This window comes from Tachypleus tridentatus, chromosome 9 (assembly GCF_004210375.1).
Source record: "Tachypleus tridentatus isolate NWPU-2018 chromosome 9, ASM421037v1, whole genome shotgun sequence".
Lineage (NCBI taxonomy): Eukaryota > Metazoa > Arthropoda > Merostomata > Xiphosura > Limulidae > Tachypleus > Tachypleus tridentatus.
In genome coordinates this window covers 165,471,562-165,498,419 of record NC_134833.1, presented here as the reverse complement: position 1 = coordinate 165,498,419, position 26,858 = coordinate 165,471,562, and the positions used below count along the sequence as shown (strand labels likewise).

Here is a 26,858-nt window from a genome sequence, read left to right as displayed (position 1 = left end):
ATTATACAAAGGAGTCACACACATCAAGTGAGCGTATTATGCTCTTATTATACAAAGGAGTCACACACATCAAGTGAGCATATTATGCTCTTATTATACAAAGGAGTCACACACATCAAGTGAGCGTATTATGCTCTTATTATACAAAGGAGTCACACATCAAGTGAGTGTATTATGCTCTTATTATACAAAGGAGTCACACATCAAGTGAGTATTATGCTCTTATTATACAAAGGAGTCACAACATCAAGTGAGCGTATTATGCTCTTATTATACAAAGGAGTCACAACATCAAGTGAGTGTATTATGCTCTTATTATACAAAGGAGTCACAACATCAAGTGAGCGTATTATGCTCTTATTATACAAAGGAGTCACACATCAAGTGAGTGTATTATGCTCTTATTATACAAAGGAGTCACAACATCAAGTGAGCGTATTATGCTCTTATTATACAAAGGAGTCACAACATCAAGTGAGCGTATTATGCTCTTATTATACAAAGGAGTCACACATCAAGTGAGTGTATTATGCTCTTATTATACAAAGGAGTCACACACATCAAGTGAGCGTATTATGCTCTTATTATACAAAGGAGTCACACACATCAAGTGAGCGTATTATGCTCTTATTATACAAAGGAGTCACACACATCAAGTGAGCATATTATGCTCTTATTATACAAAGGAGTCACACACATCAAGTGAGCGTATTATGCTCTTATTAGTGAAGCAATGCATGATGATTTTCACGAGACACACCTTAGAATATTTTAATTCTAACAGTGGTTACAGAAGGCTTGTGGCACTCATAAACAGTTTAAATACACAGGACAGCAACAATTTAGCAGGTTATAAAACGTCAATATTACCTTTAAAAAATTGTTGCATTAACTGTCCAGGTCTAATTAACTGTTTGCTCCCTAATCTCAAATAAAGAACCATGCATACCAAATTTACATACGAGTATGCTAACAAGTTTCCTTGCTTGAATCTCTTGGTACAGTCCATTAGAGCCATGATGTATAATATTTTACATACAGAGTCCATTACAACCACATTATATTATAATTTTCACATACACAGTCCAATGCAGCTCCAATCTATTATATTTTACACACATAGCTCATTACAATCATGATATATTACATTTGACATACACTAAACAGATGCGTGGTTTCTATCTACTACTATGTGTTGTTTCATTTATTTTTGAGCTACAATTACTTAAAATTGTTCCTAAAAACTGCTCAACTGTAAGGTTTCCCTCCATTGTATGTTCTCGTTATTTTGACTCATTCATCATTTTGAAGTCTTTTCTACAGGTTACAAAACTGTATTCTTTATTAGTAATATCTCTAATAAGAAAGCTAATCCATAATACTTACTCCAGACTCTAAAGACACTCTTTATCAACCAATAGTGGGATTACTGTTACATAACACAGGTGAAAGAACAAACACGTACAGCCACAGGTTTTGATCCCATGACTTGCAAATTGTCAGTTGAGCTTGCAAACTGAAATGCCACATCAGGATGTAATAATAAATAATCCATACTTACTTTATTTGATGAGCTTTCAAATTAAATTTATTTTTACAATGAACACCAACATCAATACCAAAACATTGTAGGTAAAAAATAATGATGTAACTTTCACAGTTTCACACTTTGTAAACCTTTTCTCTCTATTGAATTCCTACTTAAAAAAGTATGTATCCATCCATATTTAAGACTAAGTGTATTTAATGGTAAAAACATGGTACAGTATCACAGCAATCATCATTACTTTCAGCCACTGATTTCTGGGTTAATTGTAAGTGGCTGATTAAATTTTTTTTTTTTTTTCATATGTGATATGTCGATATATAATTTAAATATCTAGAAATGTTAAGATGAAGACAAAATAAAACTGTTTAACAATATTTTATTTATACATTATCATGTACAGAACAGAATAATCTTTGTATAACCTGTATGATTACTTTATTTAACATAAAAAGTTGTGAGACTAGAGATTTGGAAACTTTCATCTTCCAGAATCCAGAAGGCTGTAAAGTGTTCTGAACATCAAATCCAGCTAAATAAATTATAGCAGTACATTCTCAGAACATGGTGAAATATTAATATAAAGATACTGGTTTGAATAAGTACTCACTATCTATACATTAAGGAACTAAGCAGAAAAACTACCACTTCCTTTCTGTTTTATTTTACAGAACTAATGACTGTTGTCTCCAGCAATTTCCATTCAGGTTTAATTTTAACATTCTTAAATTTATGTCATGTTAACACTAACACTGAATAATTCTAAATTACACACCAAAGATAGATCTATATACCTTAATCCTGTCTTTTATGATTCAACAACTTTTGAACATTTATCACATTCACTGGTAGTTACTGTTTGTTCTAAAATATATACGTAAAAATGGCTGGTTTGGGTTGAGAAATTTTTTGTGTAGAGGAGCGAACAATGTTTCGACCTTCTTTGGTCATTGTCAGGTTCACAAAGAAAGAAAAAGGTAACTGACTGATAGATGACCACATGTTTGAAGGGGGTTTTGTGTAACTGAGTGTAGGAATGTAGAGGGCATGCTTAGATGTTTGATTATATTTATTAATTTAGGTACAAAGGTGTTCCTTTGTATTGGTTTATTTTTGGCTTGAGTTGTTGTTTCTTTAATTTTGCATTTGCTTATGCTTGTTTCTGTATTTAGTATTTGGGTGTTTTCTATGGTTATGTCATGTTTATTTGATTTGCAGTGTTTGAAAACGTATGAAGGTGACATTTTGTGTTCTTTGAATCCAGTTTCCATTTTTCTACTTGTTTTTCCCATATAGAAGTATTGAAAGTTATTCAAAAATCAGGCACATTGTATTTTATAAATAATGTTGGTGTGATGTTTGTCAGTGTAGTTTTTACACAGGATAGACCTCTGTTTTGTGCCTAGTTTTTGAATAACTTCCATGACTTCTATGTTGGAGAAACAAGTAGAAAAATGGAAACCAGATTCAAAGAACACAACATGTCAGTTACCTTTTTCTTTCTTTGTGAACCTGATGATGACCGAAGAAGGTCGAAACATTGTTCGCTCCTCTACACAAAAAATTTCTCAACCCAAACCAGACATTTTTACATATATACTTTTCTCTACAAGTGGGTTTTCTCATCATCACTGACTGTTTGTTCTAAATTCCTCAAATACTATATACAACAAAATGGTAAGGTTTCTCCCAAGTGTGTAATTTCTAAAGTATTTCTAATCTCTTATTTGTTCCAAATTGAATTCAGTTGAATGTAAAGCTGTAAATCATGTCTCCAGTATGTATTCCGTTATGATATTTCAATACAATATTTTTTACAAACTCTATATTACATACTAGACAAAGATTAAGATTTCAGTATGTATTTGTTTATGTTTTTTTTAAGTTAAGAGTTATTTTATAATAGTTCTCCACAAAACTTACAATGGTAATATTTCTATCTAGTACATATACTTTAATAATACTTGAAGAAACTGCTTTATCTGAAGTTTTTTCAATAATTTGTACAACAGTAAGGTTTCTCCCCATTTTGTATTTTCACGTTTTTAATTTTCTGTTTGTTCCAAACACTCTTTCACACATTGTACACTGTAATGTTTCACCTCAGTGTATATTTTGATGGTGTTTTAAGTAACTCTTTGTTCCAAACTGTTTTCCACACACTGTACAACAGTAAGGTTTCTCTCCAGTGTGTAGTCTTTCATGTATTTTTAAATGACTTTTTGTTCTAAACTGTTTTCCACACACAGTACAACTGTAAGGTTTCTCCCCAGTGTGTATTCTTTGATGTTGTTTTAAGTTACTATTTCTATCAAAGTGTTTTCCACACACTGTACAACTGTAAGGTTTCTCCCCAGTGTGTAATCTTTCATGTATGTTTAACTCATCCTTTCTTCCAAACTGTTTTCCACACATTGCACAACTATAAGGTTTCTCCCCAGTGTGAATTCTTTCATGTATTTTTAAATGACCCTTTTTACCAAACTGTTTTTCACACACTGTACAATTGTAAGGTTTCTCCCCAGAGTGTACTCTCTCATGCATTTTTAATTCACTGTTTGTTCCAAACTGTTTTTCACACACTGTACAACTGTAAGGTTTCTCCCCAGTGTGTATTCTTTGATGGTGATTTAAGTAACTACTTGCATGAAATTGTTTTCCACACACTGTACAACTGTAAGGTTTCTCCCCAGTATGTATTCTTTCATGTATACTTAAATCACCATTTGTTATAAATTGTTTTCCACATACTGTACAACTGTAAGGTTTCTCCCCAGTGTGTATTCTTTCATGTATTTTTAAATGACTTTTTGTACCAAACTGTTTTCCACATATTGCACAACTGTAAGGTTTCTCCCCAGTGTGTATTCTTTGATGTTGCTTTAAGTGACTGTTTTTTCCAAACTGTTTTCCACAATTTGTACAACTGTAAGGTTTCTCCCCAGTGTGTATTCTTTCATGCATTTTTAATTCACTGTTTGTTCCAAACTGTTTTCCACACACTGTACAACTGTAGGGTTTCTCCCCAGTGTGTATTCTATCATGTACTTTTAAACGACTTTTTGTTCTAAACTGTTTTCCACACACTGTACAATTGTAAGGTTTTCCCCCAATGTGTATCCTCTGATGTTGTTTTAAGTTAATATTTCTTTTAAACTGTTTTCCACAAAGTTCACAATGATATGCTTTCTCTCCAGAAAATGTCTTCTTTTGTGGTGTTAGGTTATCATCACATTGATGTACATTAGATGGTTTTAAGTTATATCCACTTGACTTTCTTTCTCTGCTAATATTGTTGTTTGAAAATTTTAAGTCTTCTATAAAGTGATTTTCTTGTTTTATTACACAACCAGTAAACTGACTTCCAATATAGTTGTCCACACTGGTCTTCATATCTAAAGTAGATATGCATGATGTTACAAATTAGATAATAATAAATAAATCACACATTATATAATTTGATGAACATCTACGTATATTTTTATGTTGAAACATGATCAACACAAATATCAATATTAAAAAGATCAAAGATATAACTAAATTTTACAACTTATTAAAAAAATGTTTCTATCTATCTTTATCAGAATAACACATTCAAGAGACATTTTAAGTTAATAAAATATAAAACTGCCTATACAAATATAACAGTAGTGTGTAACATTAACCAGTGCCTTTCTGAATTAGCTGTCAGTGTTTTCTAACTTCAGGTGATAGTTTAACATGTTAAGTAACACCAATACTTTATCATTCTTCTTTAAAAGTACTGCATGTGTAAAATGAATATTTATAAATTCCAAGATTTAAACTAAATATTTATCTATATATATTATTTATCAACTTTAGGTATCAGACTCTGTTTCATTACTCACTTAAGTATGTCAAATTAAATGACTGGAGATTTGGTATTATTAAAGTCTCTGGTTCTATAGGTGTCATTCAGGATAACTACATTTACAGAAATAAATAAATAGCAGTAAATTCTTTGAAGAGGAAGATATAAAAATATAACAAAAGTGGTCATTTTGAAGATGGCTTTTATTTAAGTTTTGAAAAGTGTTGTCATTTTATCAAATTACATAACAATTTCCAAGTGGAAGTAACAAAAGACTTACCAAAGAGAGATTAATACACTTCATATTAATCTCATTAGATTCAATAAATCTTAAACGATCAACAAGAGTTCCAGTACTTTCTTACCTGCACTCAGTCTATATATTTGAAGACATTTCTGAACTGGTAGATCATGTCACTACTCTCTATCAATAGTATGGTGCCATCTACACTGCTATTCCTGCTTAATTTAACTTTGTTGATTGGCATTGTATTTTATCAATTGTTTTAATTTTTGGAATTTGATTTCAATTGTTTGAATAGTCTTGCATTTGAAATGTTTTTGGTTCCCAATTTTTGCATGTTATTCGTATGAATTTCAGGTTTAGATTGTCAGAAACTATAACACAAATGGAAGGAGTTCCTAGGATGCTGATTTTAGATTATCTGTCGAGGAAGTATGGGCCTTAATTTGCTGGCAGACAGAATCCTATGTTTGGCCAACAATTTCTTCTTTTCAACATAAGCACATTTCTGACCAAGAATACCATCAGGTTTAACAAACTTTACTCTCTTTTTATGTAGCTTTTTCGGTTAGTCACATTTTACAGGAGATTTTACTTTCCATTCCTGGGTGAGTTAGTTCATCAACTTGTTAGGCTGGCATAGTTTAACTTATCTACACAAAATTTCTTTTCATCAAATTCATTGCATAACCATGTCCTTGGCTGATTATCTTTGTCATTTATTGGAGGAGATCATTCAGGATGGAAATTGGACTTTTCCCAACATCTTTATCACTAATTATTCTCACAATCTGCCTATCTTGCACTGGTGATATTCATCTTCCTCCCATAGCTATTATAAACACATCTGTCCACCTTTGACTGGGGTAATTTTTATCAATTCTTTTCATTCATTTTTTTTTTCTTTTTAGTGACTAGTTTTAAGCACAGTCACAGGCTGACAAAGATTGAGATAGCTTTTTGTGAGGAAGGTAAGTACATATTGGAAATACATTTTGATAGCTTTTTGTGAGGAAGGTAAGTACATATTGGAAATACATTTTGAGTATAAGAAAAAATTATTTAACCCTTTCATCATGAATAGATCAAAGTGCAAGTCATAGCTTTTAGACATTTATATTCAAAATTTGGTATCAGAATATAATTAAGGAAATGAAGTGTAGTATTATATAACTTTTAAGTTGTTAATTTCATAAGGAAATGTTAAAACAAGTATCCTCAATCTTCCCTTGAATGAGAGCTGCAACATTTGTTCTCCCTCCACTCTCTTTCTGAGAGGTACAAAATTTATTGCAAATTATTCCTCATAGTATAAACATTATTAAGGAAAAGTCTACCTTTAAGAGTCTTCAATGTTCTTTGTTTATAAATTTACAAACATTTTACACATGTTGCAAATAAGTTCTTCTGTATTTTGTACTGCATCTTACAATACGTTTTGTAGTTTGAACATCAGTACCTACATATTTAACCAAAAATCCTATGCCCTTTACTGGATGGTATTAGCAACAAAATTCCATGAACAAATTTCCCATTTGGGTGTTCAAGATTTATAATTCTCCTACACTAAAAATGTATTTCTGATTGGTACTTACCTCCTGTCACAATATTAACTATTCCCATTTGGTGCTGTCCTCTAACTGCAAACGTTTTTATTAATGCATGCCATAAGTCTTATGTTCCCCAATGTTGGAAATAAAAGAGTCCAACACATTTCTCATGTAAATGATTATGTGTCACTTGTTAACCAACAGAAGTATGACATGTACCCCCAAGATGGTTGATATAAAGATGAAATAAAGTAGAGAACAATGTTTCAACTTTTCTAGGTCATCTTCAGGTTAACAAAGAGTTTGCAACTGACAGTTGCCAGGAATGTCTTCAAGACGAGAGCATAAATGGGTACGGGATTATAGGAGGCATTGGAGCATATGTTAGGTTATTAATTGGCATAGATATTTGTTTAATTTCACTTTGAGCTGTTGTATAAGTCGGGCTTCTTTGATTTTGTGTCTGTTTATGTTTGTCTCCCTACTTAATATCTGGGTGTTTTCTATGGTTATGTTGTGTTCATTTTATTTGTAGTGTTCAAAAATGTGAATGTATTCTTTGAATCTGGTTTCCATTTTTATACTTGTTTCTCCAATATAGAAGTCATGACAGTTGTTGCATTGTATTTTATAAATAATGTTGGTGTTCTGTTTGTCAGTGTAGTTTTTACATAGTATGGACTTTAGTTTTGTACCTGGTTTTTAATAAATGTGGTGTCTAGTGGAATGTTGTGATTTGTTATAAGTTTTTTTCCAAATGTTGGTTATTGTTTCACTGGTATCAGGAATATATGTTATGCAGCACTGTAGTTTGTTGTTTCTTGAGACTTATTGTTATTTGTTGTTTTTGTTGTTGTTGACCTAGGATGTGTGTGTGTACGTTTTCAATAGAATTTGGAAGAAATGTATAGTTCAGTGTGGGTGATTTTTCTGTGGACTTCTGTTTTGAATTGTGTATCAGTTCTTGTGATGTTGAGGTTTAGAAATGCTACTTGATTAATTTTCTCATGTTCACAGGTGAACTTAATGTTGGGATGTATGGAGTTAACACAGTTGAAACAACTTTATATGCAAAAACGGCTCGTTTGGGTTGAGAAAATATTTTACATAGAAGAGCGAACAACGTTTCGACCTTCTTCGGTCATCGTCAGGTTCACAAAGAAAGAGGTAACTGACCGGAAGCTGACCACATGTTCGAAAGGGGTTGTGTAACTGTATGTCGAAATGTAGAGGGCGGTATTAGATGTTTGAATATATAATTTTATTTATATTATTATATTAATATAGGTATAAAGGCGTTCCTTTATATTGGTTTATTTTGGGTTTAAGTTGTTGTATAAGTAAGGCTTCTTTAATTTTGCATTTGTTTATGTTTGTTTCTTTATTTAGTATTTGAGTGTTTTCTATGGTTATGTTGTGTTTATTTGACTTGCAGTGTTCGAAAACGTGTAAAGGTGACTTTTTATGTTCTTTGAATCTCGTTTCCATTTTTCTACTTGTTTCTCCAATATAGAAGTTGTGGCGGTTATCACATTGTATTTTATAAATAATGTTGGTGTGGTGTTTGCCAGTGTAGTTTTTACACAGTATAGACCTTAGTTTTGTGTCTGGTTTTTGAATAAATTTGGTATTAACTGGAATGTCATATTTTGTTACTAATTTTTGCCAAATGTTTGCTGATGTCAGTAATATATGGTATACAGCAGTATATCGTTTCGTGATTTTTTAATTCATAAGATATATTTACTTTAGTTGGTTGATTTTGCTTTCTGTCTAGGCGTGTGCATATAATGTTTTCTACGGTTTGTGAAGGAAACTTATTGATGTTGATGAAGTATTGTTTTATTTTGTCTAATTCATCATTAATTTTATCTGGTGAGCATAGTTTTATGGCTGTGTTTATTTGGTTTCTCAGTATGTTGAGTTTTTGTTTTGTTTCATGTGCTGAGTCCCAAGGAATGTATAGTCCAGTATGGGTGATTTTTCGGTGGATTTCTGTTTTGAATTGTGTGTCGGTTCTTGTAATTTTGAGGTTAAGAAATGATATTTGATTGCTTTCTTCCTGTTCACATATGAAGTTAATGTTGGGATGTATAGAGTTAATGTGATTGAAAAAATTAAGTATGTGTTCTATAGATTTGAATCCCAAACCGTGTCATCTACATATCTGTACCAGTATAGTGGTGGATGTAATGCTGTGTTAATTGCTTGTGTTTCAACTTGTGTCATAAAAATATTGGCTAGAACTGGTAGTACTGGGTTGCCCATGCTTAGGCCATTTGTTTGTCTATAGTTTTGGTTGTTGAACATGAAGTTTGTCTTTATCGTGGTGAATCCTATGAGGGTTGCTAACTGGTTACTGGGAATTTCTATAGTTGGGTTAGGGTCTCGGATATAGAGTTCTAAGGCTATCTTGCAGGCGTCAGTGGTTGGAACTTCTGTAAAGAGGGATATAACATCGAAACTGGCCATTAAGGCTTTATGATTAAGTTGATTTAGATTAGAGTTGAAATTAAAAGAGTCTTTGATGAATGAGCTGGCTGATGTTACATATTTGGAGAATGCCCATCCTATGTATTTACCAAGATTGTAATTAAACGATTCATATGTGGACATTATTGGTTGTAATGGACAATCTGGTTTATGAGGTTTGGGGATGCCGTATATTTGCGGTGTGCATGAGTCGGTTTTACGTAGGTAGGAATAAAGTGTTTGTGAAATTGTGTTGGCTTTTTTCATTTGTAGTAGTAATTTATTCAGTTGCGTCTCGTGTTGCTTTGTTGGATTTGTGTGTATTGGTTTAAATTTGTTCGTGTCTGATAGGATGTTATTCATTTTTTGGATGTATTCATTCGTGTTCATTATGACTACAGCGTTACCTTTATCTGCTTTTAGAATTTTTATGTTTTTGTCTTGTTTTAGGTTTTTAATGGAATTAATGTCTCTTTTTGTAAGGTTGAAACAACTAAGAGTGTGTTCTGTAGATGTGAATTCATCAATTGTATCACAAGAACACACATATATTTTTACTTCAAGTAGGTTTCCCACCATCACAAATTACTACGGAGGAGTGTGACATACTCGTGATGCATGTTGTTCTCTCTACACTCCTCTACCTTACTCTCACTTCAAAGTTTAGCAGAAGGAGTGAGCATCAGCAGTAGTGAAGAGAAAGAGTGGGAAGTATGAGTGGTGATAAGTACCCATCAGAAATATATTTTCAGTGTAGGAAAATTATATCCTTCAATATGGCACTAACCTGCCCTCACAATATATGCTATTTTTCACTTTTGTGTATGATTCAAGAAAAACAAGGGCAGAAAACATGAGGTGTAATGTGGCTAGGGTGCATCAGATCATACATGGCAAGTATGCAACATCCAATATATCCTCTACTGGGAACAGACATCTTGCAATGGTAGAATGAGAACACCCAATCAAAGGTGGTGAACTGCAGATGATGGCTGAATTCTAAGTGTTACAAAAGTGTATATGGTGTACTAGTTCACATTCATCCAAATCCTCCTCCATGGGAAACTGATATCCCATGAAAGAAGAACGAGGACCCATTCTGTAAGTGCAAATTAAGCATGGATGCAGCTAGTATAAAGGAAAGTGAGAATTGGTTCACTCAATTCATAACTTCCTCTGTAGGGAAGCCAATATCCTATGAGGGAAGGACACGGGCATCAAATTTGTACATACAACACTGAGAGAGGTCATGTTTTGTTTTATCTTGCACTAGCAGAACACCACCAGCCTACTCTCAACTGAACTGTTATAGCCATCTGTGTTGAACTCATCACCCCAGTGGTTTGGTATCAGAAAGTGGCAAGAACTTCTATACTCCAATTAAAGGGAGGAAATAATGAGATGAGGAGTCCAGAGGATCATCATGATTGGAGACAGTGCAATGGATGACCATAAAAAAATTTGGAAAAGCAGACCCTATCAAGTTTTTCACTCAAGGCATGATATGAATGGGAAGCTATCCCTGTCTTCTTTACCCATATCATCCATGGTTTATACAGTCTGGAACAGACGTATTTATGAAGCAAATATTGCATGGTTATTCACCTGCAAGTGATCTTGTGGAATATCCCTTCAGTATCATGACTGTGTGAAGTAATAGACAAGAGCACACAAACAATATGGTGTACAGTTTGTATTTAATACTCACCACAGAGTAGTGTTGAAAAGGTGAATGTGAAGCAAGAAGCCCTATAACAAAAGAAAGCATTAAGAAAATCTTACCCACTGTCTATGCTGCAACAAAATGTGACATGAAGCCACAGGCAGTAGGCAGTACCCCAAGGATACAGAACTTGCTATGCAATAGAAATAATAGAAGATGAATATTAGTACAGTGAACATGCCCAAAGCCAGAATCTCATTTGAGATTGACTTAGAGAAGAACAAGGGGAAAAGGTGAAGAGGCCAATGGGAAGTGAGGAAAAATGGAAGATAGGAAGGCAAGATGAGTAATGAACCAACAGATGAAACAATAAACTGAAGTGATTGATTGATTGATTGATTTAGTGTTTTATGGCACAAAGCAGCGAGGCTATCTGCGCCAGACATTCGGTAAAAATGTAAAAATAAAATAAATAAATGTAGTAATAGACATAAATGGAAATGAAGATAAAACAAAAAAGTATAAAACCAATGTTGACACCTAGTCTACAATGTTAAGATAGAAGGCAGAGTATAAGAAGTTGTAAGGTATTTACTCTAGCAAAAAGGTAATGATCATAACCTGCCAAGAAGACTAACAGGTAAGTTCAAGAACCACCATCAGTCACCTGAAGTTGGTCTTTCCAGTCCTGGTTCCGGGTTATGTGTCATAGCAACCAGTATCAAAATGTAAAAGAATAGAAGTTTTAAAAGATACATAGCAAAATTGTAACAATGAGTAGTCAAATGTCCAGTAAAAAGATAAAGTCAAGTAAATGGAGTAAAATTTGTAAAAGTAAATGAAGGTAAAAACAAAACAGCAATTAAAACAGAAAATGGTGTAAAAACCAATGCCAATGGTGACATCCAGTCAACAAAGTTGTAAAGAACTACCTGTAGCAGAATGGTAATGATCATAACCCGCCAGGATGACTAACAGGTAAGTATAAAAACTACCGTCAGTCACCTGAAGTTGGTCCATCCAGTCCTGGTTCCGGGTTATGAGTCAATATGGCCAGTACTAAAAAGTAAAGTAGTAAAAGTGTGAAATGATATGGAACAAAAGTATAATAACAACTAGCCAGGAGAACTAACAAGTAGTTCAAATGGATAGTTCAAACAGTAGCGTTAGTCACCTGAAGTTGGCCTTTCCAGTCCTGGTGTCGAGTTATTTAATGTTCTGGCCATTGTCCAATGTCAAATTGAAGGAGAGAGATTAAAACTGTAAAAAAGAAACCACAATTAAAAAGGTGTAATGAATAAATATGCAACACTTCAATGAGATTAAAAAGATTAATGGCCATTAAAAAATTAAAAACATTATCAAAATGGACAGAGTCACCATCACCAATAACTCTGTCCAATGTTACAGACTGACCCTGGGAAAAAATATGTTTAAAATATTGCCGTCGTTGAGAATTGTAACAATGGCAAGAAAGTAAAACGTGGCTGATAGTGATTTGAGTGTTACACAAACTACACATTGGTGCATCAGTTCCAGATAAAAGAAAATGATGAGTTAAAAAACTGTGACCAATGCGTAGCCTAGTGAGAACAACTTCCTCCTTCTGAACTTTACGGAAGCTAGACGGCCAAAGTCCAATTTTGGGTTTGATTTGAAAAAGTTTGTTGTCGCGTTGCTCACTCCAAGTGGACTGCCAGCTGGCACGGAGCCGAGCCTTGAAGACAACACCATAGTCCATGTATGGAATAGGCACAGGAGTGATGGTGCTGAAGCAGACATATTTAGCTGCCATGTCTGCAAGCTCGTTCCCGCGAATTCCAACATGGCCTGGTATCCAGAAAAACTGGATTGAAGTAGCTGCTAATGAGAAATGGGCCAGTCAGTATCGAATATCAGCGAGAATAGGATGTGAGCTAACGTGTAGTGATTCCAAGGCAAGTATAGAACTAAGCGAATCAGTATAAATAGTGCAGTTGGAGTACTGCTCAGCTGCAATATGATCCAGGGCAAGAGATATGGCATACAGTTCAGCAGTGAACACAGAAGCTGTAGAAGGGATTCTGCGCGCAACTACTGACCCATAGCAAACCATAGCAGAGCTCACTGAGTTACCTGATTTGGAACCATCTGTATAAATGGGAACTGAATGATTGTTTGAAAGATATTCATTGAATAAAAGACGGTACTTCCAATCTGGAGTATCTGCCTTTTTTAGGTGACTGAAAGAAAGGTCACATTTGGGGCTGTAATAAACTATGGTGGGATGGGCCGACCTGTGGAATCTGCAATGTTATTCAAGGACAGACCCAATTCATCCAATTGCCCGGATCGAAGGCCAAACGGAGCAATGACAGATCGTCTGTTCTGAAAAGTACTGCCCAACCGAGGAAAGAAAACACATTTCCAGGTGGGATGCTTTGGTAAGGAATGAAGTTTCGAAGTATATTGTAAAGATAGTTGCAAACGGCGAAGGTGTAGAGAAGGTTCATGAGATTCAATGTATATACTTTGAACTGGAGAGGTATGGAAAGCCCCAGTGCAGAGTCAAAGTCCTTGGTGATGAATGGGGTCCAGCATCTTTAAGACCGAGGGTCTGGCAGAGCCATAGACCATTAATCCATAATCGAGTTTCGATCTAATAAGAGCATGATATACCTTTAACATTGAACAACGATCTGTCCCCCAACTGGTAGAAGAGAGAACATGGAGGATGTTCAGTGCTCTTGTGCATTTGACCCGAAGCTGCTTTAAGTGTGGTATAAAGGTCAGTTTACGATCAAAGATAAGCCCCAAGAACTTGGTTTCCGGGACCACTGGCAGCAAAACTTCACCGATATGAAGTTCAGGAACAGGGTGAATACCCTGTCGACGGCAAAAGTGCATGCATACAGTTTTGGAGAGAGAGAAATTAAAGCCCTTCGCCAGAGTCCACTTCCGTACACAATTGAAGGCAGTTTGTAGTTGCCGCTCAATATATCTCATGTTTGACGACTGACATGAGATGTGAAAGTCGTCGACATACAGCCCATTCGCAACAGTGAGAGGGAGTTGTTCATTGATGACATTTATCTTTATACTGAAGAATGTAACACTCAATACACAGCCTTGAGGGACTCCAGGTTCCTGTACAAAAAAACAGGAAAGTGTCGAACCCACACGAACTTGGAATCTCCCGTCCATTAAAAAATTTTCAATAAACATGGGTAGATGGCCACATAACCCATATGTATGGAGGTCTCAAAAACGCCATACCTCCATGTTGTGTCGTAAGCCTTCTCTATGTCAAAGAATATTGATACAAGATGTTGGCGGTTGAGAAAGGCTTCTCTGATAGATGTTTCAAGACGAATTAGGTGGTCTGTGGTGGAGTGCTGTCGACGGAACCCACATTGGGTGGGCGAGAGGAGGTTGTTTGATTCAAGGAACCAAACAAGACGAGCATTAACCATCCTATCTAATGTCTTACAGAGACAGCTCGTCAAAGCAATTGGACGGTAGTTTGAAGGAATCTTGGGATCTTTCCCTGGCTTAGAGAAAGGTAAAATAATAGCCTGGCGCTAGGCATCAGGAAAAACATTCTCCTGCCAGATCCGGTTGAAAACAATCAGAAGGACATCAAGAGAAGCAGGAGATAGATGGTGCAGCATGTCATAATGAATATCATCAGGTCCAACAGACGTACTGGCAGACTGATGAAGGGCCATTTTTAGTTCCAACAGGGTAAAGGGACAATTATAGTCAAAGAAACAGTCAGTTCGAAAGGAAAGAGGTGATCGCTCTGCCTGAGTCTTGATGGCCAGGAAGATGAAGGAACAAGCAGAGGTGCTAGATACCCGGCAAAAGCTTTCACCTAGAGTGTTAGCGATGTTCCGAACATCAGTCACCTCCTGACCGTCAGAGAGTAAGATCGAGAGGGGGACAGAATTGTAGTGCCCATTAACCTTTCAAATCCTGTGAATTCGAGGGTAAACTGAAGTGAGAATGGTAAAAGAGAAAGATCCTAGAAGGAAGAGGGTTGTCTCGGAATAAATAGCCAGGAACAGGAACCACTGAAGATAACTGTGTGGACAATAAAACAACGAAGAGCACATACTGGACATAAAAGTCCAGACAGATTGTGATGAGGGTAAATGACGAGAAAGGAAATTAACCAAAACAACAACAACTCATGGTTAGTTGAAAACAAACGAAAGAAGGAATAAACTGGAGACAGGAAAGGACATGGACTGTGGTACAGTGTTTAAATGATAGCATAGCAAAGAAACATGACTGATGTCATTTGAAAGTTAAGGGAGGGAATGCCCTTGAAGAGAAAATAGAAATAAGAAAAACCAAGCAAGAGGAGCAAAGAGGAGTAATGAAATGGAACATGAAAAAAAACAATCTGGAAGCACTAGAATGCAGAGGTGGTCAATGTGTCCAGAAAGAACAGGAGATGTGGTAACAAGAAATGAAGGGAATGAAATAAAGGAAGTGACACTTAATGTGAAAGCCAGACCACAAAGCCAGGAACTGGACAGTAGACAGGTGTGAAAATGAAGGACAGGGAAGTTGGGATGTAGGATTAGTAACAGCAACTGAAGAAGGAAGAAGAAGAGAGGCAGAGAAGGAATAACTGAAACTGAAGTAATTTCATGATGTTGGAGAAACATGAAGGTTCAAGAATAATAGAAATGAAATAAAATCCTTATAACCCAATGAAGTAAGATAAGACGACATACGAGTGAACTAGAAAGGTATAATCTGAAAGACCATGAATGGAGTGTTAAGAAAGATGGAGACAAACAGATAAAGTAATTAGAGTAAAGGATAAACAAAAGACAATATGTTCAACTAAATCCAAGTAAAGGCAGCCATAGGCAAAACCTGATGATGTGGAACAAGAAAGAAACTAATTGGTAAAATAAGGATGAGATAACTGCACCAATACTAGAGGCAAATCACTGACTACGAAGGAAAAAGATCACTCCATTGTGTAAACCAATTTCAGACTGGAGAACAGAAGTATAAAGGCACCCTGTACATGATACAACAAACTAACCAGAGAATCATAAGACCAAAAGATTCAAGTGGAAAAACATGAGGATCCAGGCTAGGTGTATCAGTGAAAATATGAGCCACAACTGTTAAGTGGTCAGACTAAAACATGACTAACCAACCCCTAGTTAAAGGAAATAACAATTCCAAGACTGCCATATAGCAAGCAGCTTAAGGATGATAATAAAAAGAGAATGCACAGTCTCAAACCAACAACTGAAAGTCAGATTGTGGTTGACAAATGCATCCCAGTCCTGAGGTGTATGTCATACACCTGTGGAAAGAGGGTAGTAAAGCTATCAAGATCCTTGTCAACTATGCCAAGTACAAAAGACACAGGTAAAAATAAAGGATGTCCATAAAACACTCAAATTCCTGGAAAATCAAGGCTGATAAATCTCCCAGTGCATCTCAAAGTATGACCTAAGGTATGGTTACAAACTAAACAGGCAGACTCAGCATTGTAACATGAACTTTAAAATACATGTTTGACTAAACAGGCAGACTCAGCATTGTAACATGAACTTTAAAATACATGTTTGACTAAACAGGCAGACTCAGCATTGTAACATGAACTTTAAAATACATGTTTGACTAAACAGGCAGACTCAGCATTGTAACATGAACTTTAAAATACATGCTTGAATTTCATCAAACAAGCAAAAAGTTTGGGTAAAGACAAGCTTTCAAAAAAAAGTGAACTTAAACAAATCAAAGTGGTAAGGAAACCACTTTAAGACCAATCTAGAACAAAATGAAAGATGTCTGCACTTGAATGCTGCCAAACAAGATGTGAGGGTTAGTTTGGCTGGTTGGTTGATTTAGTGTTTTATGGCACAAAACAGCTAGGCTATCTGCACCAAACATCTGGTAAAAAGGTGAAATTAAAGTAAATTTAGTAAAATTCATAAAAAGACGTAAAGGTAAAACAAAGTTTAGAAAAAATATAAATATCATAAAACCAATGTTTACATCTCGTCTACAATGTTAAGAGAAAAACTACAGTAATGCAAAATGTAAAGGACTTTCTGTAGCCTAATGGTAATTATCATAACATGCGAGGAAGACTAACAGGTAAGTACAAAATCCACTGTCAGTCACCTGAAGTTGGCCTTTCCAGTCCTGGTTCCGAGTTATTTGATGTTATGGCCATTTTCAAAAAGTAAAGTAGTAAAAGTTTTAAGACGTATAGCAAAATTTTAATAATATCTCACCAGGATGACTAATGGGTAATTCTACCAGCAACGTTAGTCACCTGAAGTTGGCATTTCCAGTCCTGGTTTTGAGTTATTTAATGATACAGGCCATTTTCTAATTTCAAATCAAAGTAGATGGACTGTGATCCTTAAAATAAAACCACATTAAAAAAGGTTTAATGTATAAATTACAAAACTTAAATGGCATTAAAAAGATTTATGGCCCTTAAAAAACTAAAAACATTACCAAGGTGGACAGTGTCACCATCACTAATAACACTGTCTAACATCATGGACAAAGCTTGGGACAGAACATGTTTAAAATGGTGCTGTCATTGAGAGTCGTAACGATGGTAAGAAAGTAAAATGTGGCTTATTGTGATTTGAGTGTTACACAGACTATACACTGGTGCATCGGTTCCAGATAAAAGTAAACGATGAGTTAAAAAACTGTGACCAATGCATAGTCCAGTTAGAATAACTTCCTCTTTCCAAAGTTCTCTACTGGAATCGCTTCACATTGGTCCACACTCTGTTCTCACCGATATTCAAAACTGACTGGTACCTTTCTCTTCAACATCTACTTCTATCCAGTTTTTCTGGATACCGGGCCACGTTGGTATTCATGGGAACAAACTCGCCGACACTGCAGCTAAATCTGTCTGCTCTGACACTATCACAGCTGTGCCTGTTCCATACATGGACTATGGTCCTGTATTCAAAGCATGGCATGAGCAAAGAGAAAACAAGCTTTTCCAAATAAAACCCTAAACTGGACTTTGGCCATCTTGCTTCCTCTATAAGGACTTAGAGAGACAGCTCATCAAAGTAATTGGATGGTAGTTTGAAGGAATCTTAGGATCCTTCCCAGGCTTAGAGAAAGGTAGAACAATAGCTTGGTGCCAGGCATCACAGAAAACATTCTCCTGCCAAATCTGGTTAAAAACAATGAAAAGAACAGCAGGAAAAGCAGGAGATAGATGGTGTAGCATGCCATAGTGTACATCCTCAGGTCCAATGTACTGCCAGACCGATGTTGGGCCAGTTTGAGTTCCACCAGTGTAAAGAGATGATTAAAGTCAAAGAGACAATCAACTCAAAAGGAAAGAGATGATCGTTCTGCTTGAGTCTTGATGGCTAAGAAGGTGGAGGAAGAAGCAGAAGTGCTAGATACCTGGCAAAAGCTTTCATCCAGAGAATTGGTGAAGCTCCAGTTATCAGCTACTTCCTGGCAAGATCTAGAGGGAAACAGAATTATATTGCCCATTGACCTTTTGAATCTTGTCCCATATGACTTTGGAACTGATAGTAGAAGATACGCCAGTTGTGAACTTAATCCAAGATTCGTTCTGGAAAGAGATGAGGTTTGAGAGTGTGGGATATCTACAGAAAGTATCCCAGGCCCATTCTTAAGCCTTCCATGCCATGTGACAGGCAGGATTGCACCACAGACGAGGATACCATGGAATACATTAAGCAGATGCTTGTATAATACAGTCAGTTACTGCTGCCACACAGTCCTCTATTGATGGCAGGATCAAGTTCTGCAAAAGCAGTGAAAGAGGGCCAATTTGTGTGATCCAGCTTCCATTGGGGCACACAGGTCGGGTGGCATCGACCACGGTCAGTCTCTCTCAAAATTATAGGAAAATGATCACTGCCTCATGGATTATTATCAACATTTCATGAAAATGGGGAGAATAGTGAAGGGGAGCAAACTGAGAGATCAATAGCAGTAAAGGACTGACTAGGTGTATGAAAATAAGTAGAATAACCAGCATTGAAAAGAGAAAGGTTGTGATCAGAGAGCATATGCTATACAGAGCAACCCTTCCTATCAATATCAGTACTTCCCCAAAGGGGATGATGTCAATTAAAGCCCCCCAGGATTAAAAGGTAGATGGCAACTGCTCAATGATAGTGTTTTAAAATGCTGCACCTCTTTTTCTTCCAACCATTTAGGGCAAAAACAAAAGTAAGACAGGTGTAAGCCATTACAATTGATGCAGTGAGGGTCCATTTCACACTCACAGGCATCATGGTTCTTGCCACCACAATAAGCACACGAATGATGTCTTTGAGTGACCAAACCTCTGACACTGGAAACATTGGAGAGGGTTTGGAATGTACAGCCATATCCTGAAATTAAGATAACCTGCCTTGATGGTAGCAGGTGGATGTGGTGATGTAAATGTCAGAACAAGGATATTGGTTGGCATCATAATTCTATCTTTGTGAGTGGAGATACGCCTCACTGCAGAAACTCCTTGAGTGAAGAAACCAGTGAGAATCTCGGACTCGGGGATGTTCTTCAAATCCTTGTCAACAGTAACTCCTCATGATGAATTCAAAGTAGCACGAGGTGTAACCTCAATAGGTATATCCTCAATTAGCTTTATATTCAAGTGGAGTTCACTATGTTGAGATGTGGATGTTTCCACTAATATGTTACCAGATCGAAGCTTCTTTACTGATTTTGGAGACCCAGCAAACTCCAGGTTTGTCTGAAAGAGAATGTAGAATAAGAAAATGAGGTACAACAGTGGTCATTTACCTATGGACTGTTTTTTCACTATTTTATTTAACTTTTATTTGGAAGATCCATAATAAAAAAAAAGGAAATTCTGGTGCCCACTGACCCCACCCACCATGGAGCCTAATAAGAGGATGCACTACAAAGTCAATACAAAGACACTGCAGCAATGCCAGGGTTTCAAGAGCACTATACCCAAACACCAGCATCAGATACAATGTTCACAACACCTGTTGAGAACATCCAACACTGGTACTTGGTTGACCCTAACCCAAGAAGACCAGCTGATTGGCCCAAGGGGGGCCACCCCAAGGCCACCTGTCTACAGGAATTTAAGGCCAAAGTGATGTGTAAAGGTTGGACCCCTCAACCAACCTTCATGGGTTGCCACACAAGGCAAATGTGGGTGGATTTTTAGTTCCCAGAGGAGGGAAACTGAAAGAACAGAACCTTCCCTGGGAAGTCTCCTCATCTGGTATAGGAATCCACACCGAGGGGAAGGTTAGACATGGGAATGTAAAGAAAGTCACATGAACATGTCAAGGTTATACTGATTAACAAGTGATGCATGATGATCTGCATGAGAAACATGTTGAAATCATCCAATTTCAAAAGGAAGGAGCATAAGGCTTATGGCATGCATTAAAAGAAAGTTTGCAGTTAAAGGGCATCACCAAACACGAATAGCTAATCATGTGAGTTAAGGTAAGTACCCCATAGGAAAAATAAGTGAAGTATGTCCAACAATCATTTCTTTATAATAAAATACAATTTCAAAATGAAAGTTCTGTCTTTATAAAACAAAAACACAACTTTCACTAAGACTGCAGATGAGGATTTGACTATATCTTAACCAATGTGAGTTTTAAAGTGAGTACTCAGAAACTGGAGTTCTTAAGAAAATTATTATGTATTCAATAGGCAGTACCACTTTTAACGTATAAAAACATAGTGTAATCTACAGCTGATAGTTAGTACCACAAAATTCTGCCCTACAGGTGACATTTTTGCTTGTTCTTGATAACCAATTTAAATTCAATGTTTTGATTGAATTGAATCAATGATATATCACATTACACTGTTTGAAGCACAGTGTTTACTTCACTTTCAGTCTGAAAGTTTTTCTCAAAGTGTTTAGGTCAACAAGTAAAAGGAAAGCTTTAAAAAGGTGCTTCTAACATAGTCAGAAAGCCAGATTAATTATGATAGTTATCTTATTAAACAAAAATTTATTATATATAGTTGCACCTAAGTCTATAAAAGTAGGCTTAAATGTATTCAGAAATAGACAGCAAAGAAAACAAAGAGATCAGTGATATATTTCTTGTTTTTGGTGTATATTTTATATTCACCATTTTAAAAGTAACTAAAAATTACCAATTACAATGATCTTAAGTTAAATTAAGTAAGAAAATGAATAATAATAATATTTTCATGAGAAATCCAGAGGTTATGTTTACAAAACAGTGACACAAGCTACACATTCACCCAATAATTTATAAGTGCAGGATTATTAATTATACATGGGTCCAAGTGCAATACAGCAATAACATTGGGTATGAATATATACACACTGTTAGGAGTTTTAAGTTATTTGACATAAACAAATTGTAGTATTACTTTCAACTTGAAGCCATTCTGTACAGAAAAAAATTGACAATTTAGATATATTTGGGTTAATTTTTTATGATTGTTACAAAATTTGGTTAAATCAAGAGATCATATATAGAGTTAACGTAAATAAAATAATAGGTACGATACTGTTTTACTCAAAAAATCATTTCAAATTTATTTAGGATAGTTTAGAGATTATTCAAATAAAATTTGACAGATTTAAGTTGAAGAAAGTACTTTTAATCTTATGAATAAAATCACTTTGTGCTTGGAGTAGTCAACAATAGAGTTTGTACAGTAAGTGTTGAGCCAATGTCAACAAACTTAAGTTTTAGGTGATGTTTGTACTTACCAGATGTTCTTTCTAACCCTGATTCAATATCTCTTTGATATTCAGTTTCTGTTTTCAGATTCATAACATTATAACATGAATTATCCTGGTCCTCATCATCACTGTAACTGAATTTAGAAATAACACCTTCTTGTAGCATTTCATCAGATAGCTTCATTTTCACTCCAACAGACATGTTCTAAAATAAAAAAAAAACACTTGAAAGGGTTAACAGAAATAACTAATAGTTATTATTTCATATAGACTCCACAGTTTACTAATTTAAAACATCATGCTATAGTTCATAAACCTAACATTTCAAATTTAGTAATGTATATACAAAGTTCTAAAACCAGTTAAATACAAAACATTTCATGTCTGATTCTATGGGCAAACAAAACATTAAAAAAGGAAGTTATTCTACAAGAAATTCAAAATAACCACTTATGTAAAACAGACAAGAAATAATTCTAAGGGAAATATCCAGTATCAATTTTCTTACTTAAAGAGGCAATAAATTATTAAACAGGAAAGACTCAATAATGTCTCTTATTTACCCAAATATTTACATTTTACTTCAGTAAAATATCAGAGGTACCTAGAAACATTGGGTTATAAGCAGTGAGAAAAACAAAATATTTATAAAAAAGTAGATAATCAAATACATAACAAAAATATCTCAAATTTATTTTTATCATATTCTTAACAAACATATTCAAGGGCAAGAAAACAGCATATTACTCAATAGTGCACACAGAATCTGTAAAGAGGGATCATACAATTATTTGCTATAACAATCTATGGCAGCAACAAAAGAGCCATGAGATTTCAAACCATCCATAAAAATGGGAATAGAAATATGGTTTTAAAGGTGTTCAGGAGTACTGGACTTCTTCAGATTATTTAAACAAAGATCACACACTGTAACAAGCGATGGTAGAATGGTCTGATCACCAAATTCAACAATATCATTTTATTGGTGATCCACTTCAGTATGTTGCACCTGGATACTAAAATAAAAAATCATCTATTTACCAGTTCAATAAGCTGTACCTGGATACTGAGATCAAAGATCATCTATTTATCAAAAGTATGGCCTACTAACTCATGAAGACACAATGACAGATAGGACACTATGGTAAAACCAGAGATTACCAGTATACTGTAAAAAAAAATCCAAATGTCTGATGTGAAGCTGGAGTCCATACAATTCAATGTATAGACACTGGACTAGAGAAGTGTGTAGAAAGTCCTGATGTTCTTGATGATGTAGAATTCCTGGTTGAACCACAGACACAATCTAGCTTTGATTGAAAGTGTAACTTACTAGCAATTTAGGCCAATCCATATTGGCTAAATTCTTACACTGGATACATATTATTATGACAAGTGCTAGAAAAAGCATTGTAAATTCGTGGACATACTACTGTACTAGCAGAGAATGACAGCTACTGTAAAGAAGTGTTCTGTACTACAATTCGTAACATCCTAGCCATATATCTCAAAATAAAATTGAGCCCAACTGATTTTTTATTGTAGTGAAGCATCACTTACTTTACAATAACTCCCCCAGCAGCTTGGAACCATAGAAAGATGTGTTTTTTTTTGTACTCTACTACAAAACTGGGGTGATAATTCTAATAAGGCTGAACACATGAGGGTAAGCATGGACCACTGTCATCTGGCACAATTACTGAAATTTGATCCTCATAAAAAGACAAGTGTATGGGTTACCAATATGACCAAAGTGGCATTCCATGTTAAATCATCCAGATTTTGGAAAATTTTCCAGGTGACCCCCTCAAAATGCCTTGAAAAATTCACCCATATAATGAAAAATTGCCAAAGATTAGATCAATATCTCTAATAGTTTCTGATTTACAGCCCTGTAAAATTTAATTAATATTTTGTTATTATTTGGCAAATTCATTTTCTGACACCTTTAGCTGCTTAACCCTTTCGGCACAGTTGGCGATCGCAGTCGACTTAAAGGCTCAGCACAGCAGGCGACCTTCCTTTATTCCTGTTATTCTTATGTATTGAATTTAACATATATAATATTGGGTACAATCACTAAATATTTCAGGGACTTTTGTTGAGATATTGCCAAGATATCATGCTTTTTGTACTGATACCGTAATTAGTTCAAGTTTCACACATGTATATTCAGTGCCGAAAGGGTTACAGCTGCAAGAGTAACAGTGGTAGAAGGCTAAAATTTGCTACACTGACTGAATTAATTTTACAAATTCAAAAATGGTCTCAAACCAAGTTTATCTATCTTAGTATTTTCATAGTGAGGCTGTAAAATCACCTCAAAACCCAAAATCATAAAAAAACATTGGTTTATTTAATAAGCCATAGCTCTAAGACTTAATATAATACAAAGCTGAATTTTGTTTTCAAATTTCCTATAACATATCAGTTTATAAATCAGCAATTGTTGTATATAAGGTCTGTTAGATCTCCTTAAAAAAATGAGCTGTATGCAACTTTTTATGATTTAGCTAAAACTAGCCCTACTTCAGGCCACAGTTTGACCATGTCACCAGTTATTCAGCCTTTTCAGATTTTTACCAGATACTCTTACATCTCTGAATATGATCTTACAAAAAAAATCAGGATGGTGTTCAACCTTCTTTTTGAGTAATAATTTTTTAATGTATCCTCTGACACTGAGATGAATCAAACACCTGATTTTAGCATTGTAACTCCACAGATCAGTCTCACTAGGGCACTCTGCCATGAGAAGAAGAGACAATAGAATATCCATGTAAAAAGGCAGTGTGATCAGAAGAGCAATAGACAGTGCTGACTGTAAGTAAGAGAAAGCGGGAACATAAAAACAAAATGAGAAAATAAATGGGACAAAAACAACTGATCTACCTCCAATGGAATCAAAATCTTTGGAGAAAGGAGTCAAGGAAGAAATTAAGCAGGTTTTAAAAGATATACGGGATAGAAAGCTGAAAAGTACAAATATTTCAACAGTGATGATCATAAGCAAAATGAATAAAACAGCTGAAAAAAAATTCCTGAAGAGAAATGGTTGAGCACAAAGCTTTGTTTTGTTTTTATTTGATAATATTGTAATTGTGGTAAGTAAAGAATGGTGAGTGCAGAAAATATGAAGATGTAAGCAGTAGGATGGAGAAAATGTAATGTAACATTAAATAAAAAAGGGCAATCCATTAATGTGACTAGAAACTCCAAAAGTAATAAAAAAGAACAAACCTGAACACAGGCAATACAAGGGAAAGAATAACCTTATGATCATGTGCTAATGCTCATAGGGAGAACGTGCATGTAAGTTGTGCCACCCTGCTCTTGATAGAGGAATATAATGTTATAATTGTTACATTACAAGCCAGTGCAGTACAGGTGTAATTTTGGAAGGTTACTTAAGGTTTGTGGTTGTTGCACTAAATTCCATGAGAGTGGTGTGATATTTTATAGCTCATAATGGTGCACAGAGGTAAGTTCTGTTTCTGAAATTATACCTGTATATTATATTAAAGAGTATTACTTCTGTAATTTTACATAAAGAACCAAAAAATATACATTTTTCAAGCCTTAATCAATTTCTAATTACATGTGACTTTTGTTTGAAATTATATTCATTCAGACATTGTGCATTTGTTACTGTGTTAAACTTGCAATAAAATATTCTTTATTTCTCATTCAACCCATTTCTACAATTGGGTATCTTATCAAAGTTACCTGTTATTTGTTTGCTTAAGAAAGCTTTTATTAGTTTAAAACACAAAATTCACAAGGAACATATGCATTAAATAAATTTGTAAACCTATACAAATATATATGTTAACATTTTCTTTATAAATATATTTTTTTCTTTGGTAACCGCTGCATTAGTAATTTGTGGTGAAAACAGGTAACAAAATAAGAGAAGATTCTATTAGGCAACGCTAATAGGCATTTAGATCTGAATATATTTTGAAAGATAATTTAAGTATCGTTTGTAATTATACTTGTGGATAAAAAGTTTCAATTATTCCTAAAATTTGTTACTTCACTTTGAAACTTTGCTTACCTAAAATTGAAAAAAGAAAAGCTCAGTCTTAACGGATAGTTGTCAACAAGGTATGTCTTCTCCGGAGGTTCAAAATTGTGAGAAACGAACTTGCGTGTTAAGGCTCTAATAAAATGTAAGGAATCGTCGTTGTTTATTACAAATACTCTTCAAGACACACTATGTGATAACCAGTCTAAACATTCCACTCTATAAAATATCATTTCTGTTCTTTGAAGGATATTTATAGAAATTGTTTTCATAGAACTATTTGAATACCCCTTCAAAAAGTTTTATTTAAAATAGGTAGTAAATAAAAGTGTTTCTTCCATTTTACTTGAAGATTTCCTTGAGTTTCTTAATCTTCTTGATAGCCTTTCTCCACCTGGTGTCAGTAATTTGAAACAAACATGCTTGTTTATCTTCAGAGTAAATTTCCTTCTTTATTTTTTACAATCCACTGGGACAATCTTTCTCTGGTTTTCATATCACATTTATCATTCAGTTATTTTTCTTCTGAATTGTGTTCTTCCAGTCTTACTTCTTTGAAACTGTCTTCTCAGGACACTATTGAACATTTATACACGATTTGTTGTAATCGTGATGGAGGACAGTACAACCCATGTCCTTCTAAACCCCATAAACAAGAATGTTGTATCAGAGTATTTTCTAACTGTACTTTAAAATAATGAGCAAGTTCAATGCTTTACTTATTTTTAACCTTAAAAACGGAGAATCGTACACATATTTAACAAGTTTTAGATATCTTTGTTTCGCCCTTTTTGCTTTCCTCTATGTTTGTTTTGG

At 34.8% G+C, this 26,858-nt stretch overlaps 1 protein-coding gene across 2 annotated transcripts; it reads right to left on the bottom strand.

Annotated features, from left to right (window-relative positions):
• Positions 1 to 1,906: 1,906 nt before the first annotated feature.
• On the bottom strand, positions 1,907 to 26,447 carry LOC143226865 (uncharacterized). 2 transcript variants are annotated; one of them, XM_076458382.1, is made up of 4 exons: positions 26,073 to 26,425; positions 22,043 to 22,220; positions 12,482 to 12,567; positions 1,907 to 4,941 (listed from the first exon to the last, which is right to left on the bottom strand). In XM_076458382.1, exons 3-4 carry the CDS (start codon positions 12,531 to 12,533, stop codon positions 3,650 to 3,652), a joined length of 1,344 nt encoding a protein of 447 aa, XP_076314497.1. In that variant the 5' UTR covers positions 12,534 to 12,567; positions 22,043 to 22,220; positions 26,073 to 26,425; the 3' UTR covers positions 1,907 to 3,649. The 2 variants fall into 2 exon arrangements, with proteins under 2 accessions (XP_076314497.1, XP_076314496.1); XM_076458381.1 differs by lacking the exon at positions 12,482 to 12,567 and having other exon boundaries at positions 26,073 to 26,447.
• Positions 26,448 to 26,858: the final 411 nt, after the last annotated feature.